Raw genomic sequence first — 14487 nt, 5'->3', positions numbered from 1 at the left:
ACAGTGTCTTCACAGTGTAAGCAACACAATCAGGAAGTCACAATCAGTGCATTCAACTCCTACAGTACTGAGCAACCACAGATTCAGTGAATTACAAGACTGAACAGGCTTCTCCTCTGATGAACTCAAAACAGTGGAGAATGTGACAGAACTGAACAAATACTTTTATAAGCTAGTTAGTTTAATTAGCTAACTCATTAACTACATTATTATTACAGTGTTGTAATGAGATGAAAAAAAAACAACAGGGTTGCAAACAGGATTGTGACAGCAGCTAGCATGTGAGCTAATGCCACTAGTTAGCAAACATTAGCACAAGCCCAGCTGTCATTATTAACCTACACCTTTAAAGACGACATAATAAATACTTCCTTCTCATTAAAAAAAATAATCTAATTTGCATTTATACTATTAAACATTTCTAAGACTGTGTATCATTTTAGTGATTTTGATTTAAATTCCAGTTTTTTCGGTATCAAGCCCTAATTCTGACTGTTGAAACAAATACGTTACAAAGAAAAGAGAGCTTTATTTTTAGATTTTTTTCATAAGACTGATAAACGTAAGTTTGCAATTAATGGTGACCATGATGATAGAACATCTACCTTGCTGTAGACCAACACCACAGACACAATCAGAGCCTCACATCAGCCACAATCAACCAGATCAGAGCACCTGATAAACCACGGCTCACAGTCTGAAGTTTGCTTCTCACAAATAAAATACAAGGCAAGGTAAATAAAGGTGAAGAAAAAAAAACTTGAAATAGGAAAGAGAGACAGACAGGGCTGCCGAGTATGAAAGATGGGGGTAAAGGAGCCAATGTGGATCATATGTAGTGGTTGTGTGTCTGTGCATGTGTGGCTGGCCATGACTCCTCACCCAGATGACTACTAGCAGTGATGCTCTCTGACACAGGATGGAAGGAGACCGACTGGTCATGTGATCACTTGAATGATGGCAGTCAGAGTTGAAATGAGTGTGTAGCTCAGTGTGTGTGTGTGTGTGTGTGTGTGTGTGTGTGTGTGTCATGCTCTTGGCGCTGAACCAGGCCACAGCTTCTCGTTTGCAGTCTTCCAAACCACAGTGACACGACATCAGGCAGTTTCCACGGCGACTGCAGCAGTCAGGACAAAAGAGCTCTGAGCCTTGTGAGTTTTCATGCATGTTTGTGTGCATGTACAGTGTGTGTGTGTGTGTTTGTGCAGATTTACAAGACTGTACAAAATAAGGTTTTACATCTGTTCTGAAACAAGCTCACAGCTGAATAACGTGTTGAGATTGGAGATTCACTTACTACTACAAAACAACCTCTTACTGAGGTGCTGCTGTGCTGCCACTTTTCTACTTCAGTTTATTTACAAACTCTGTGACCTTTTTATGATGAGAACCTTCCAGCAGCAAATCAACACTGGAACAAAATGTGCTATATAACACTAAAATTTCATGTTTACATTAATGATATTACTGATGTTACTGCATCATTAGTTTATTTGTATAGGGTTGTGTCTCTGTGCTCGACAATCATCAGAGCGATCATTGATAGCTTCTGCCTCTGCCAATGTCAGGACGATATTTGGCTTGTTTCCCATGAATGTAAGGACTTATTATCACTGTTTGTGGTATAGAATGAATATTAAATTTAATTTGCCCTGCCATAGATGAACATATATAACAGATGCTTGCAACACAGACAACCCGCATTTCGTTGCAACATCACAGTGAAGCAACATTAACTGCATTGCATGGTGTTAAGATAACATCAGACAGTCACAGAGCTGACGCCTTTGGCTGAAAACACACCAGACTATGACATCATTATGTTGAGGCTCTACACCACACCCCCTGACAGCGCTCTCTCTGCTGTCCACCCAGCTTTCTCTTACACACACATTCATTTACACATGAATACACAGGCACTCACTTGTGCACCATCTGATACACACACACACACACACGGGACAGTCTTGTTGAGAAATATGAAGGAGTGTGAGTCACTCTGATTAAAAGCAGCACTGCAGCCACAGCCCGAGGCCCCTCATTGGGTCAGAGACAACACAGTATGGTTTTATGTCACAGAGCTCCTCGGATCAGCTCATCAGCAGGTAACACTTCACATGTGGTGCTGTTTGAAGTTGGTGTCAGATGATGAAAGGTGGTAATCCTGCATAAATAAATGAGCAAACCCATGTTCAAAACTGACTGGCTAGGTAAAGTTGCCATTTAGGAACCAAAATAAAGCCTGGAGACAATGTGGGGCATTTTCTTTGCGCAAAAGCTCTTCAGTAAACTCACATCCTTCCTGGAAAACTAATCCCCACCCCCCGCAACCCCCAAAACAAAAAGGAAATGCTTTTCAGGAGAGGGAATGTCCTCAGAGAAGAGCACGGCAGCCAGAGTGACTCACTTTATCTCAGTTTTGAGGAGTAGTTTGCTTCAGACCTGACTTGCATGATGATTAATAACATGAGCTTTATTTCTTTTTACTTCTCATTTTGCCTGGGCAGCTACAGGTGGCTGTCTGCACAGTGTCCTCTGCTTTAGTCTGAGCCACCAAACAGACTCAAACAGAGTGGGGAAATCTGCCAGTGCTCACTGAATACAGGTCATCTGCTTTCCAGTCACTGAGCAGTGTGTCTGAATTGAGTACAGCCAGGATTCAACTTCCACTGAACGCAGACCCCAGCTTGTTTAGACATTCATATCATGCTCATAAATGTTAGTACATCAGTAATTTTGAATTACAATTGTGTCATGTATCTGAGAAAATAATAATAGTATGAAGTTAAACACAATCAATGAGTCAGTGTCTGCAATAACATTTCTTAATGCATAGGTTTAGCCAACCAACATTTTATGGTAAGATTCATTCATTTCATTAGAATCACATTCAGTGGATTTGCATGTGGAGGCAAAGTACGATTTCTGCATTGAGTTCAACTTTGACACACAAATTCACACCAGTGACTAAGAGACAGCTGTTTTGACAGTGCTGACATTTAGAGGGAACGAAGAACCGCAGAGTCCAAAATACAGGAAGCAATCATAACTTATTGGCTGTGTCCTACTGTCCACTTTTATTTAACTTCCTCAGTCGGAGTATGCAGTGTGCCTCAGCAGAGGCATAACCGGCAGACAGTTATGAGACAGAAGTCGATGGTATAAGTACATCCATTGAACAAACAGAGCTAACAGCTTGCAACCTGTCAGTCAGCAAGCTTGTTGAGAGCTTTTCCCCCTCTTCAATGAATCTTTATTCAAAGAAATAGCGTACAGGTCATCACTTGCTGGTATGAACCAGTCTAAGAGATGCTGTAGTTTTACACTATGATTTTAGGTAAAGCTTTGTACCCTTCCTACACTAAAATTAGTGGGGATAAATGGGTTTTTTAAATGCAGGTAAAAAAGGTGATTGACTCCTTTTACACTGCCAGCCGAGTTTCCCCTTCTGTGCAGAGGGGAGACACACAACAGCAGGGAGCAATGTCATCACATGCAGTTACACACACATGCGTGCACACACACACAGGGGAGAAAGACTGAGCTGCTAGCTGCCAGTCAGGAGAAGCTCTGCATTGATTTGATCAGCAATCAGAGAGTTTAGCAAGAACACTGCAGACTATTCAAATGTTATCGCCTCATGAAGATAACTGTCAATGTGAGGGAGAAGTAACACCACGCTGCTATGTTCACATAATACTGGTGTTAACAGTGTGGTAAATTCATCTCTTCACATTTACACTGTGGTTAAGGAGCAGCATCTAGCAATGTAGCATCTAGCAACAGCGACAAGACTTCAGACTCAGGTAGTGATCACCCTCTGCCAGCTGATGGTCACTGCCCAGCCCCCAGCAGCCTCAACAGACAGCACAGTGAATTAATACAGAGGCTGACAGTCCTAACTAAGCACCAGCTCAGCACAGTCTCAGCCTGTAACAGACCCAACACAGTTCACTCCTCACTTCTGTCTCTTTTTGCAGGAAACAGTGTCTCATTAAAAACCACAGCTAAGTCCTGTATAAGATGCAACCCATAGCTTTGACATAGTTTATGAATTATTAGGATCCATTAGTACAATGAGCACATTCTAAATTCACTAGTAGGCATCATTATCTCAGTGCTGTTTAAATGATGTAAAGCAATGAAAGAGTAGCATCCATAAAAAAAATTATTCAAGTCAGACTTTTACTGACATAAATATTGCACATCTAAAATGTCAAGAAGAGGTCAGGAAACATTTGTCAACAAGTCATCCTCTACGAGGTGTGCATGACTGCCGATGTGTGAGGAGCTGCCAAAACTTGCCACTGAGGTAGATGTGACATCCAAGAGTGACGGGATCAGAGTGACATAAATCGAGGGCAGTATCTCGGACTCATCAGTGCATGACAATCACATGATGTCAAGGGCACATGGCCTGCATGCTGACATGATGCTGTCACAGATGATGTCCTGTCTTGTGTCTCTAAAAGAGCTTCAAGTGGACAAGTGAAAAACTCTTTTTGGCAAATGAAATAATTAATTGATTAATTGTTAACCAATAGGATAAGGATGTCAGAAAGAGCGGTAATATTCAATAATCGTGGCCTCACTGTACTTGCAAAACACAAATAGTTTCTAACTAAAAGTGAAGAGCTGGTTAAGAGGGGGACAGTAAACAGTAAACAAAAGGATACGGCTAAATTAATAACTCTGGTAATCCACTGCAGACACAATGAAAGGCAGGAAATAATGTCTGATTGCAAGCAGTTTCTCAAGAACAAGTGCAAACAAGACTTCCGTGTGCTACCCCAGAATACTGCAACAGGAAACATGATAGCTGTGGGCTAAAGAACTCAATCACAATTTATCTACTGTCACGCAAGCCTTTGTCTTTACAAAGCACTAACTTCTCTCTAATCATTTCAACCAAACATTCTTCTACCAGTTCTGCTATAGGCTTGTGTCAGTCCAACTCCTGGTGCAAAAAGACCCTCAAAACTCTTTATTCTACCGCAGCAGTAACCCACATATAGCCCGGAAATGACGTCTTGTTACTTGGGAAACCAACAGCCAACATACGTGTGTCTCTCATAACCAAACAGGAACCAGTCCATGTGGCAGTAATACAATGTAGGTTGAATCTCTGGTCTAGTCTAGTCTAGTCTAGTCTAGTCTAGTCTAGTCTTGTTGTATTTGAAATCCCAAAGCACACACTTTTAAATAAATACCACACTAACACTGGGTAGTTCCTCCCTTTGCTCTCAAAAAGCCTCAGCTCTTCATGTCATTGATTCCACAAGATGATCCTCTGAGACTCTGCTCCATGTTGACGTGACTGCATCACATCATTTCTGCAGATTTGTCAGCTGCACATTCATGCTGCCAGTCTCCTGTTCTACCACATCCCAAAGGTGGTCTACTGGATTCAGGTCTGGAGACTGGGGAGACCACTGAAATTTACAGTCTGTTTCTGGCACAGTGTCAATCTGCAGTGGCTCTGGTGATTTTATCAACAACAGCAAACTAATACTTAAAGCAAATTTGAAACATTTTGCACCATTTTAAATAATCACTCCCAGTCACTGGAGACATTTAATAACACAGAAAACTAACATCTTGTGTTTAAAACAAAGTGAATAAGTCTGCATTTATCTATAGATTAGTATGAGTGATGCTTACAGTATGTTGTCCACAGCTGCTTTTGTTATGGCTGCACAATTCATTGAAATAGTATCAAATTTGCATACAGACCGTAACAACAACAGACCCTAAATGAAATGTTGTGGTGCTACAGAGACACCCCGGCCTACCAGTCATATTCTCCAGATGTAAAGTAACATGCTTGTTTGGTACAAGCACCAACAAAAATCATCATCACCTTACACCTGTTGTTGTCTTTGTCCCCACATGGGCAGGAGAAAAAAAAAAAAATTTCATTTCACTCATTTTAGAATAATCTTCTCAAAACTGCCTCATCACAGTGTTGTAGTTTTAGTTTTATTAGATATTACTTTGTGTTTTACATTTATCACAATGCTCCTCACATACCAGAGCAATATGCACATTTAATTTCTCTCTGTTATATTCACCCTTGTGCTGCTGCCACCCTTATTTTAACCCAACAACATCCAATTCAGACTTGTTGCCATGTTGACTGTCCAGTACACTGCGCACTCAACAAAGTCTCCATTTTCAAGTTCTGTTTGTTATTTTTATTGACAGCTGAGTATGTTTGTCACATGACAAAAGCTAAGTCTACAGGTTTAAATGTGTGCAATCAGGCAAAAACTACAGCATGATGTCATATTTTGGTTTGATCTCCCAGTCTTAGATGTTGACAACCAGGAGCGTACCACCAATCTGAAGACCGGGGCTTCAACAATAATCTAAATAACCTTTAACACAGACCTATTTATGATGTGCCATAAATACAGTACCATACCCAAAACTAACCCTGTAGTATGACACTGCTTTAATCTGCATATTCAACCCAATCACAGGCTACACATCGGATTAGAGGCAGCATAGCAGGTGTCTTGGAGGCAGATTTCCTTTATTTTTCTGAAAGACAGAGTTGACCCGCAGGCCATCTTAATAAAGATGAGACTTAATCTTCTACCATCAGTCACCCACCCACTGATACTCTATTTCTGATGCAGTTATTTAGACACCACAGAGAGAATTAGAGGAAACTGACAGCCAAAGCTAAGAGAACTGTTAATATTAGAATTAGACTGAAATAAATGCCAAGCTGACTTTGAGTCTTTTAAGGAGTGTGTATCAGTCAGAGTTTCCTTGTGCTGATATGATGGAGGTAAAACAATTTTTAGATTTTTTAGATTTTTAAGATGAAGTAAAAAATAGGATAACGTGTAAATAACAGAACACTAATAATTATTATAAGAAATAAATAAGAAAAGAGAAAAATAATATTTACATGGGCAAGTTCTTCACATCCTAGCCCCATCTGAAAAGTTAGCATGGCACCACAGCAGCCAACCGACTCCTCTAATCCTAACAACCCCCTATCTTCAGATCTAAACGGTCCCGGACACGCTGGAATCACCCCTCGGGGATTTGAACGAATGCTCCCTTGACCACCTCCAGGCTGACTGAGAGCGGCACTGACTCAGCCTTTGTCCTGAGAGGGGACAGAGAAATTCTCTGAATTCCAGGGAGACCATCAAAGCACCAAGGAGGAGGGCATCCCTAACACCCCCCTCACACATACACAAACATGCACTTATAAACTATGTTTACATGAATATTTGTGGTGTCTTCAGTCCTAAATAATGCCTATACCCAATAGGTTAAAAATGTGTCTCTATATTTAGTGTAAAATGTACTATGATGTAGTGAATAGCCAAAACAGTATATAAATAGACCCCTTTGATGAAGACTGTGTTTTTCTCAATCTAAATCTAGGGCATAAGACCAAACCATTTGTTGCACACCCCCCCTGGGGTGCAGATCACATTTACTTAGCAACAAGCACACAGACAAATGAGAAATTGACCTACACAGCCTCACATCATGATTTGCCTACATAGTATCTGACAGAGAGAGAAGTGTCTGCTGACAGAAGTGGTCTACATGCTCTGTTTGTGTAAAGAAACGTGTGTAGAAGCATGTATGTGCATCCCTACACCCAGCGTGCACGCGCGCGCACACACGCACACACACACACACACACACACACACACACACACACACACACACACACACACACACACACACTCCTCTATATCAGTGTAGTAGGAATGAGGGAATGAGGGCAGCTTTGGGGCCCCAGGGCCATCGACTCCCTCATGAATAAAAGCATTCAGCGCAGCAGACGGACTCCTGTAATACAGACACATGCACACGCACACACACACACACACTAGGACTAGTGTAACATCACAACAGAGATATGTGATCGTTTCTCCTTGACCAGCTGTCTGTAAAAGCTACAAATCTTTCCTGTATTTATAAGCAAACAATTATGATTCAACAAGCTGTTACATTTTTAAGTTATTTTTTGGGAACGTGCAAAAAAAATTTACATGCAGCCAGGAATCGAAGCAGGCTCATTATGCTCACATGGTGCAACCTAACCACTCAGCCATAGGGCCGCCCAGTTTATGAAATTATTTTTTAATTTCACAGCCATAATAGAGCTGATGTGGGTTCATCTGTCATCATGAGCTAAACGCTACAATTACTTGCTCAATATAGTATCAGTGGAGGGCATGGGTATCCTGTGAAGGTCTAAAGGCTGCCATAAAAAAATTCTATGGAACTTTTGCGAAGTTTTCGTATAAAAATGCTAAAAAGGCATTTTAGCAAAGGGCCACAGGTCAGACTGGAACCTGGGCTGCTGTGGTTAGGACTAAGCCTTAATGGTGAGCACTCTACCGTTTAGCCCCTAATGCTAAAAATTTAAAGCTACTGCATATTTAGACAAAATATATCAACAGTTAAGTTCAGCTCAAAAAAATAAAAGTGTGTCTCTACTGGTCAGTATGCTCATCACAACCCACTGCCCACAGGAGGTGGGAGGTGGGGGGGGGGGGGGGGGGGGGGGGGGGCGTGCTAAACATTGCCGTGGTAACGCAGCAAACACACAGAGACAGCCACAAACATTCAGGCAGCCATCTGAGTGGCAGGCGGTAGAGCGGGTCACGCCAACACACAAGCCTCAGTGCACTGCCACGACCCAGCGTCACTCTGTCCCTCTATGAAAGGCAGATTGTGAGGGCTATTTCTGGAGGGCCTGAAAGCCTGCAGCCCTGCTCTGGAGCGATGGAGGAAGTGGCTGCCCGCAAGCAGGCACTGCTGGCAGCATCACACACTTCTCTCTCTCCTCAGACTCACTCGCTCGCTTCATCGTGCTTTCAGTATGAGAGGAGTCTAATGACCCTCTGAGCCTGATGTGGCTTCATGTAGATCTCCTCTTGCGTTCACACTCTCAGTATGAAACACACCTGTGAGTAACACATAGTTTAGTCATAGCTTTGTCATGATAATGGAAATCCCTACTTCAATGCTTCAGAAGCAGTCTGAATCAAATATTCTATTTCTGTTAATACTTTTGGAGAAATGTGTCCTGTTTCATGACACCTTGGTGACTTAGAGATTTAAGGTGCAAACCATGAATCACAATGTGATTTGTTGTTGCATGGAGCATATCACTCCACATTTCCTCCCTCATTTCCTGTCATCACTCTGCTGTCGACTCTCTGATGAAGACATAAAGTACCTCAAAAAAATACTACAAAGTAAAGTATCCTGCCTCATTTCCACGTTGAGTATGTATGCATCTTAGGAGAGGGTAAAATCCTCTAACACATAATACTGAATTGTGACAGTAGGTCTGGGCGATAGGCACTTCATCAATAGCAATATGAAAATTGTTCAATACAAAGTGCTATAGATTCATGGTTGCATGAACTAACCCCAGGTGAACTCCCTCCCCGGCTCATCAACACAGCCAGTCATATCCTTTGATAATGGAGTGTGCTATAACGGCCAGTCGTTTAACAGGTGTGTTGTTCGGTGGCACCAACAACAACACAAGCTCATGGAGTGAGAGTTTCAGTGCGGCTGGTGAAGACGGTGAGGATATAGTTAACAAAAAAGACAGTTCAGCTCAACAGAGTTGGCAGTTTGGTTTCTTCAAGCCTGACTGATATCAGAACACCACTGTGTGTAAACTGTGCAGGAAAACCCAGATCAGGAATACAACAAATTTATCATCTTAGTCGCTTCCACCCTTTGGATTATGCAACCAACATCTGCTCCCTCTCAAGAAACAACCCACAGGCTCCATGATGAAGATGTACTCAGCAACAACCCTATATGACAAAACATCCAAACAGTACCAGGACACAACCCATGCAATATGCACCACTTCTCTCCTGGTCTTTACTGAAAATAGGTGATTAAAAATTATTATAATTATTTATAGATTGATAGATAACATTATTGGCCATATCTCCCAGCCCTACCTGATTTCCAACATTGCCAACAGTGGCCTCACACACCCCGAGACATAAAGGACGAACTTCTAAAATAAACATCATGTTTTACCAACTGATTAATTAATAATTATTAATTGATAGTGTTTCATGGTGATTATCGTCATATTGCCCAACACTGAAACATCTCATACTGAATGTGATAAATGAACAATATTTAGTAGATGGTGAGTGGACGGAACAGAGACAAGCTGCAGCCTGGCTCTGTCATGGTAAGGCCGACTTTTCAGTACTAGAGCCAATGTAATGTAATACAGAGTTTCACCAAGGATGTCAAAACAACGCTGTTCTCAATAACTAACTTTAAGGAGTTTTTGACAAGCCTCAGTTTCAAATGTTAGTGTTGTCTAATGTTGTCAAGCTGGCAGTAAAACTTGTGCCAGGAGTGAAATATGACACCACTTTGCCTACAGAGTTGACAACCAAACAACACCACAAACACTACTACAGAACTGTCCCAGTCAATTACAGCAAACTGCTTTTGTTTTGTTTTTTTATGGTATCATAGCACCGTTAAGTCTTAGCGACTCACAACGCCATGCCTCTACAATCATGACAACAGCGACAACCTGAGTGTTGTAAACACAACAGCCCACATGTGCTCCGTATGCCCTGCGAGCACCTCTTTGTGTCCTCGCTGGCCTCTAATGTTGTGAATGGTCCCAGCTTGACCGCGAGCTGTAGAGGTGTGTGTGTTTGTATATGTGCGTGTAGAAGAGGCCAGGCGTCAGTGGAGGATGTGTATGAGCTGTCACTCCAGCCTGAAAACAACTAGCCTGCATTCTGTTTAGGGCCGCCGCAGCAATGACCAACACCCTCAAAATGCAGCGCCGGAGGCACACAGATGGAGCTACAATAGAGCCTGTATGCTTGCTAGCGTCTGTGTGTGTCTCTGCACTGTCTTGAATGAGACCACCTCACACAGACTCGGACAAACCAAACAAGCCCCCTTCCTGGTTTTCAGACCACGCACAAGGGGGCAAACTGGATTCTCGCACTAAACATACCTCTCCCTCGGGTTCCCTCCTCTGTTTCCTGTTTGGGCCTCACACTTTGTATCTAATTGGCCGCCAGGTTTTCAGCCAAGTGGAGGAACTGCTGTCAAAACACAGCAACATGCTGTGCTTCTCAGGAGACCCCTGCAAGGGGGACCACACCCGGCAACTATGGACTCTTCCCAGCCCACAGGCAGCCATCTTGGCTCTAAGTAAGATCCACTGATAATATAACTTGCATCTAGGTTGAGCACAATGTGAGCAACCTGACACCTTAGAGACAATGAGACAGAGTGATTGGAAGATTCAAAGCTCTGCCCTCGGGTTAGTGTCTTTTAGACAAGTCAAACTGTTGCTGGTTGTTTTAAAGCTCCATCTAAAATCATAAAGCAGAGAAGACAGTTCTGCCTGCGGGACGTTCTGTTTGTAAACACCCACGAGGTTTCTGTCGGTGACAGCGCTCTGAGAGACAGATGTGCAGCGATTATGTTAGTCCTGAAAACCTGTCAGTGCCCACGCTTGCAAAAACATTCCACTGACTGTGTGGCAACCAGCACACACTCACACAGATACAGACAAACACACACACACAAACACACATGCAGACAGGATGCATGAGATATTTAGACACAAGAGGAAACTCCACTGTGCTGCAGAATTCCTGGTATTCTTATGATTGAGGACCGTTCATTCTTGATCCATTGCCAAGTGTTTTCTTTACAGTTATTCAGTGCCGGCAGCACCACAGCTGGAGAAATGAAAATACAATCAAAAGTGATCGCACACATGCACAATATTTGGAAATCTCCCGTGTCAGAGTCTACATTCAGTCTCACCCCCTGACCATCTCCTGCTGACACTGTAGCAGACATTGATTATTGATTGGTGAGCAAGCGTTCAAGAGAAACACATAAGCAATACTAAATTCTCTCGCCATCTTGTTTTGGATCTTGGCTATGATGTGTGAGGAACCAGACAAACCTATAGGAGCAAAAGACAGCGTCAAAAGCAAAGGCTGAGCAATGCTGTATTGATCTGACTGCAGAGGCTGTACTAGGAAGTTAATAATGGCTTGTCAATGATGGCAATGATGATAATGATGAGAGTAATCTAATAACTTGTAGAGCATTTCAACAAAACTAAATGCTTTCACCTAGAAGTATGGAATAAAGTTACAGTAAGTCAGCAGTAATGGGACAACTCCAGCAATTATCATCACCCTTAATGTTTGGCTTTACAAGGCACGGGCGCCTTGATCCATTAAAGCCACTGTGGCTTTATTGTCTGGTTCCCAGATGCTTTTTACAGGCCTGTTCTGCCCTGTGTTGCATTCAGGCAGAGTAGAACAGGAAGGGGAGTTTCTGCAGAGTTTGCAGTGTCCACGTTATAACATCCTGTATTCAGCCCCTTCTGAAAAACATACAAGATGCAATAAGTGCATTCATGCAATCAGAAATGTGATGTAGGTTTCCCCATCATCATCAAGATAAAAGCCCGTTCTCTCCCTGCTTTTAGCCACAGAGGGTTTGTCATGTTACAATTTGCCTCTTCTGAATAAATCATACGCAAAACTCCACTCTGAATAAAAGGCTCTACCACGTTACAAGCTGCATGCTTCTATCGGATAGGCTGGATGAATATTTCATGATTAAACGGGCCATTATACTGCACAGATCTAGGCCAAGGCTCAGGGTGAAAGGGAGGGGGGGCTCAGATAACGGTCCAAACCCCGTCCCAACAACACAAGGGAACAGAGCTCCGGTCCAAGGGGGTTCAGGGAGGGGCAAAGCCATCTGGGTTAATCCACACAAAACACAAACAAAGAAAACAATCTGCAACTCCGCCGAGAAGCATCGATTTCCAGTTTTAAAAATCTTTCCATCAAGTCCAAGCGGAAATCTGCAGGGTTTTCGTGGAGTGACTGTCCCAAGTGACTGCTCAGGACCCCGCAGCCACAACACTGACAGGTCGCTATCTAGCATCTTAAAAACTCCCATTTTAAAACGCCGACAGCTGAAGCGGCAACACTGGTAAATGACAGACAACTCAAACTGAAACGGGTGAATAAATCCTTCTTAAGGCCATAGTCGACCAAACAGACCCCCCCCCAGAGCTTGACCGGCCACCGTTAGCTCTTAGCAAGCTTGCTGTCAACAGAGTGAAACGGTTTGCTTTGCTAAAGCTAAAACACGTCTGCAAGTTGAGCAGTGCAGTTGGGCTGTGCATTCACTGCGTTCCCCCGTCAGAAATGCGGGACTCCAGCTGACAGACGGGCATTTAAGTACACTAATCCCGTGAGGCCTGCGCGTCCCCGGCCTACAATTCATGGCTAACTTCGAGCTGACAGCGCCAGGCGTCGGTCAGCTGTGAGTGGCGACCGGCCCGTCCCCGCCTCCCTCCTAGCCTCCAGTTTACCCACAGCTAGCGATACGCCGTTAATGCTAGCAACGTAGGCTAACGCAAGCACCCACCTCGCTTGTCGAGGTCGTAGCCGACAACTACAAAGTAGTCGGCGAGCCTGGCCATCTTTGGAGCTCACGGCGACAGGCCTTTCTCGCTGAATCCTCTGCTCTTTCTGCCGTCAATTGTCCATTTACGTCCTGCCGGCGATAGACACATCACGGGCGACAGTAGCATCCTTCCAGCTGCACCCCGCCGCCATACTGTCAGACTGCCGTGCCCTGACAGCGGAGCCACGAGTCTGCGCACAGAGGGACCTGCAGGGAGGGGCTGCCCGACAGGAATGTCCCATGTGAGGAGCGACTGCAACTCGGGGGCCAAAAATCTGACCAAAAACTTTATTAAAAAAAAAACCCCACTTAGCACAGTTTCAACTGTGCCACCGTTTAAGGGTTGAACGGTGGTGATGATTGAAGTGGACCCACATAAATACAGTGGAAATGCCCCTTGGTAAAGCAGAGCTGTTCCTTCAGGGGCCCAGAATTGCTTTTATACCTCAAATTTTCATTAGAGAATATAGGCATATTGTAGATCAAACGAATATTTATTTATTATATTTATTATTTATTGTTATAGTATTCCACAGAGAAACCTTTCTGCAATAGTCCATGTCTTAGTTCACAGCCCCATGAGTGAAGTTGGTGCCTTTTAAATCCCACCTTTTTGACCACTTACTTACTGGACAAATTAAGTTGAAGACATTTGACATTTGTTAACCAGACAAGCAGAGCTGAAAGGATTAGTCCATGGACAGAAAATTAATCTGTAACGATTCTGATAATTGATTAATTGTTATTTTCAAGCAGAAATGGCGACCTTCTGGTACCAGTTTCTCCATTGTGAAAACTTCCTGCTTTTCTCATCATATGTGATAGTAAACTGAATATGTTGGGTTTGGAGTTTTTGCTTTTTGCATTTTTGCCTTTATTTGACAGCAGAAGTGGAGATACAGACAGGAAACATGAGGGAGAGAGAGGGGTGTGATGTGCAACAAGGGCCTCCAAGCTGAGAGTCTCTCATGAGGTATTAGA

General features: G+C 43.1%; 1 protein-coding gene across 6 annotated transcripts in view; it reads right to left on the bottom strand.

Annotated features, from left to right (window-relative positions):
- Positions 1-13679, bottom strand: part of sbf1 (SET binding factor 1) — a 67097-nt gene extending 53418 nt beyond the window's left edge. For 5 of the 6 annotated variants that reach the window (XM_071501888.1, XM_071501890.1, XM_071501889.1 and 2 more), the window contains exon 1: positions 13468-13673. In XM_071501888.1, coding sequence (XP_071357989.1) covers positions 13468-13522 — 55 coding nt within the window. In that variant the 5' untranslated portion in view covers positions 13523-13673. Of the gene's footprint in view, positions 1-13467 lie in introns of all 6 variants that reach the window. The other variant, XM_071501894.1, reaches the window with a different exon arrangement.
- Positions 13680-14487: the final 808 nt, after the last annotated feature.

The sequence above is a fragment of the Trachinotus anak genome, unplaced genomic scaffold (genome assembly GCF_046630095.1).
Source record: "Trachinotus anak isolate AG129_WGS33_773 ecotype Australia unplaced genomic scaffold, CSIRO_AGI_Tana_v1 ptg000018l, whole genome shotgun sequence".
Classification (NCBI taxonomy): domain Eukaryota; kingdom Metazoa; phylum Chordata; class Actinopteri; order Carangiformes; family Carangidae; genus Trachinotus; species Trachinotus anak.
This window is presented reverse-complemented; position numbering and strand designations above follow the sequence as displayed.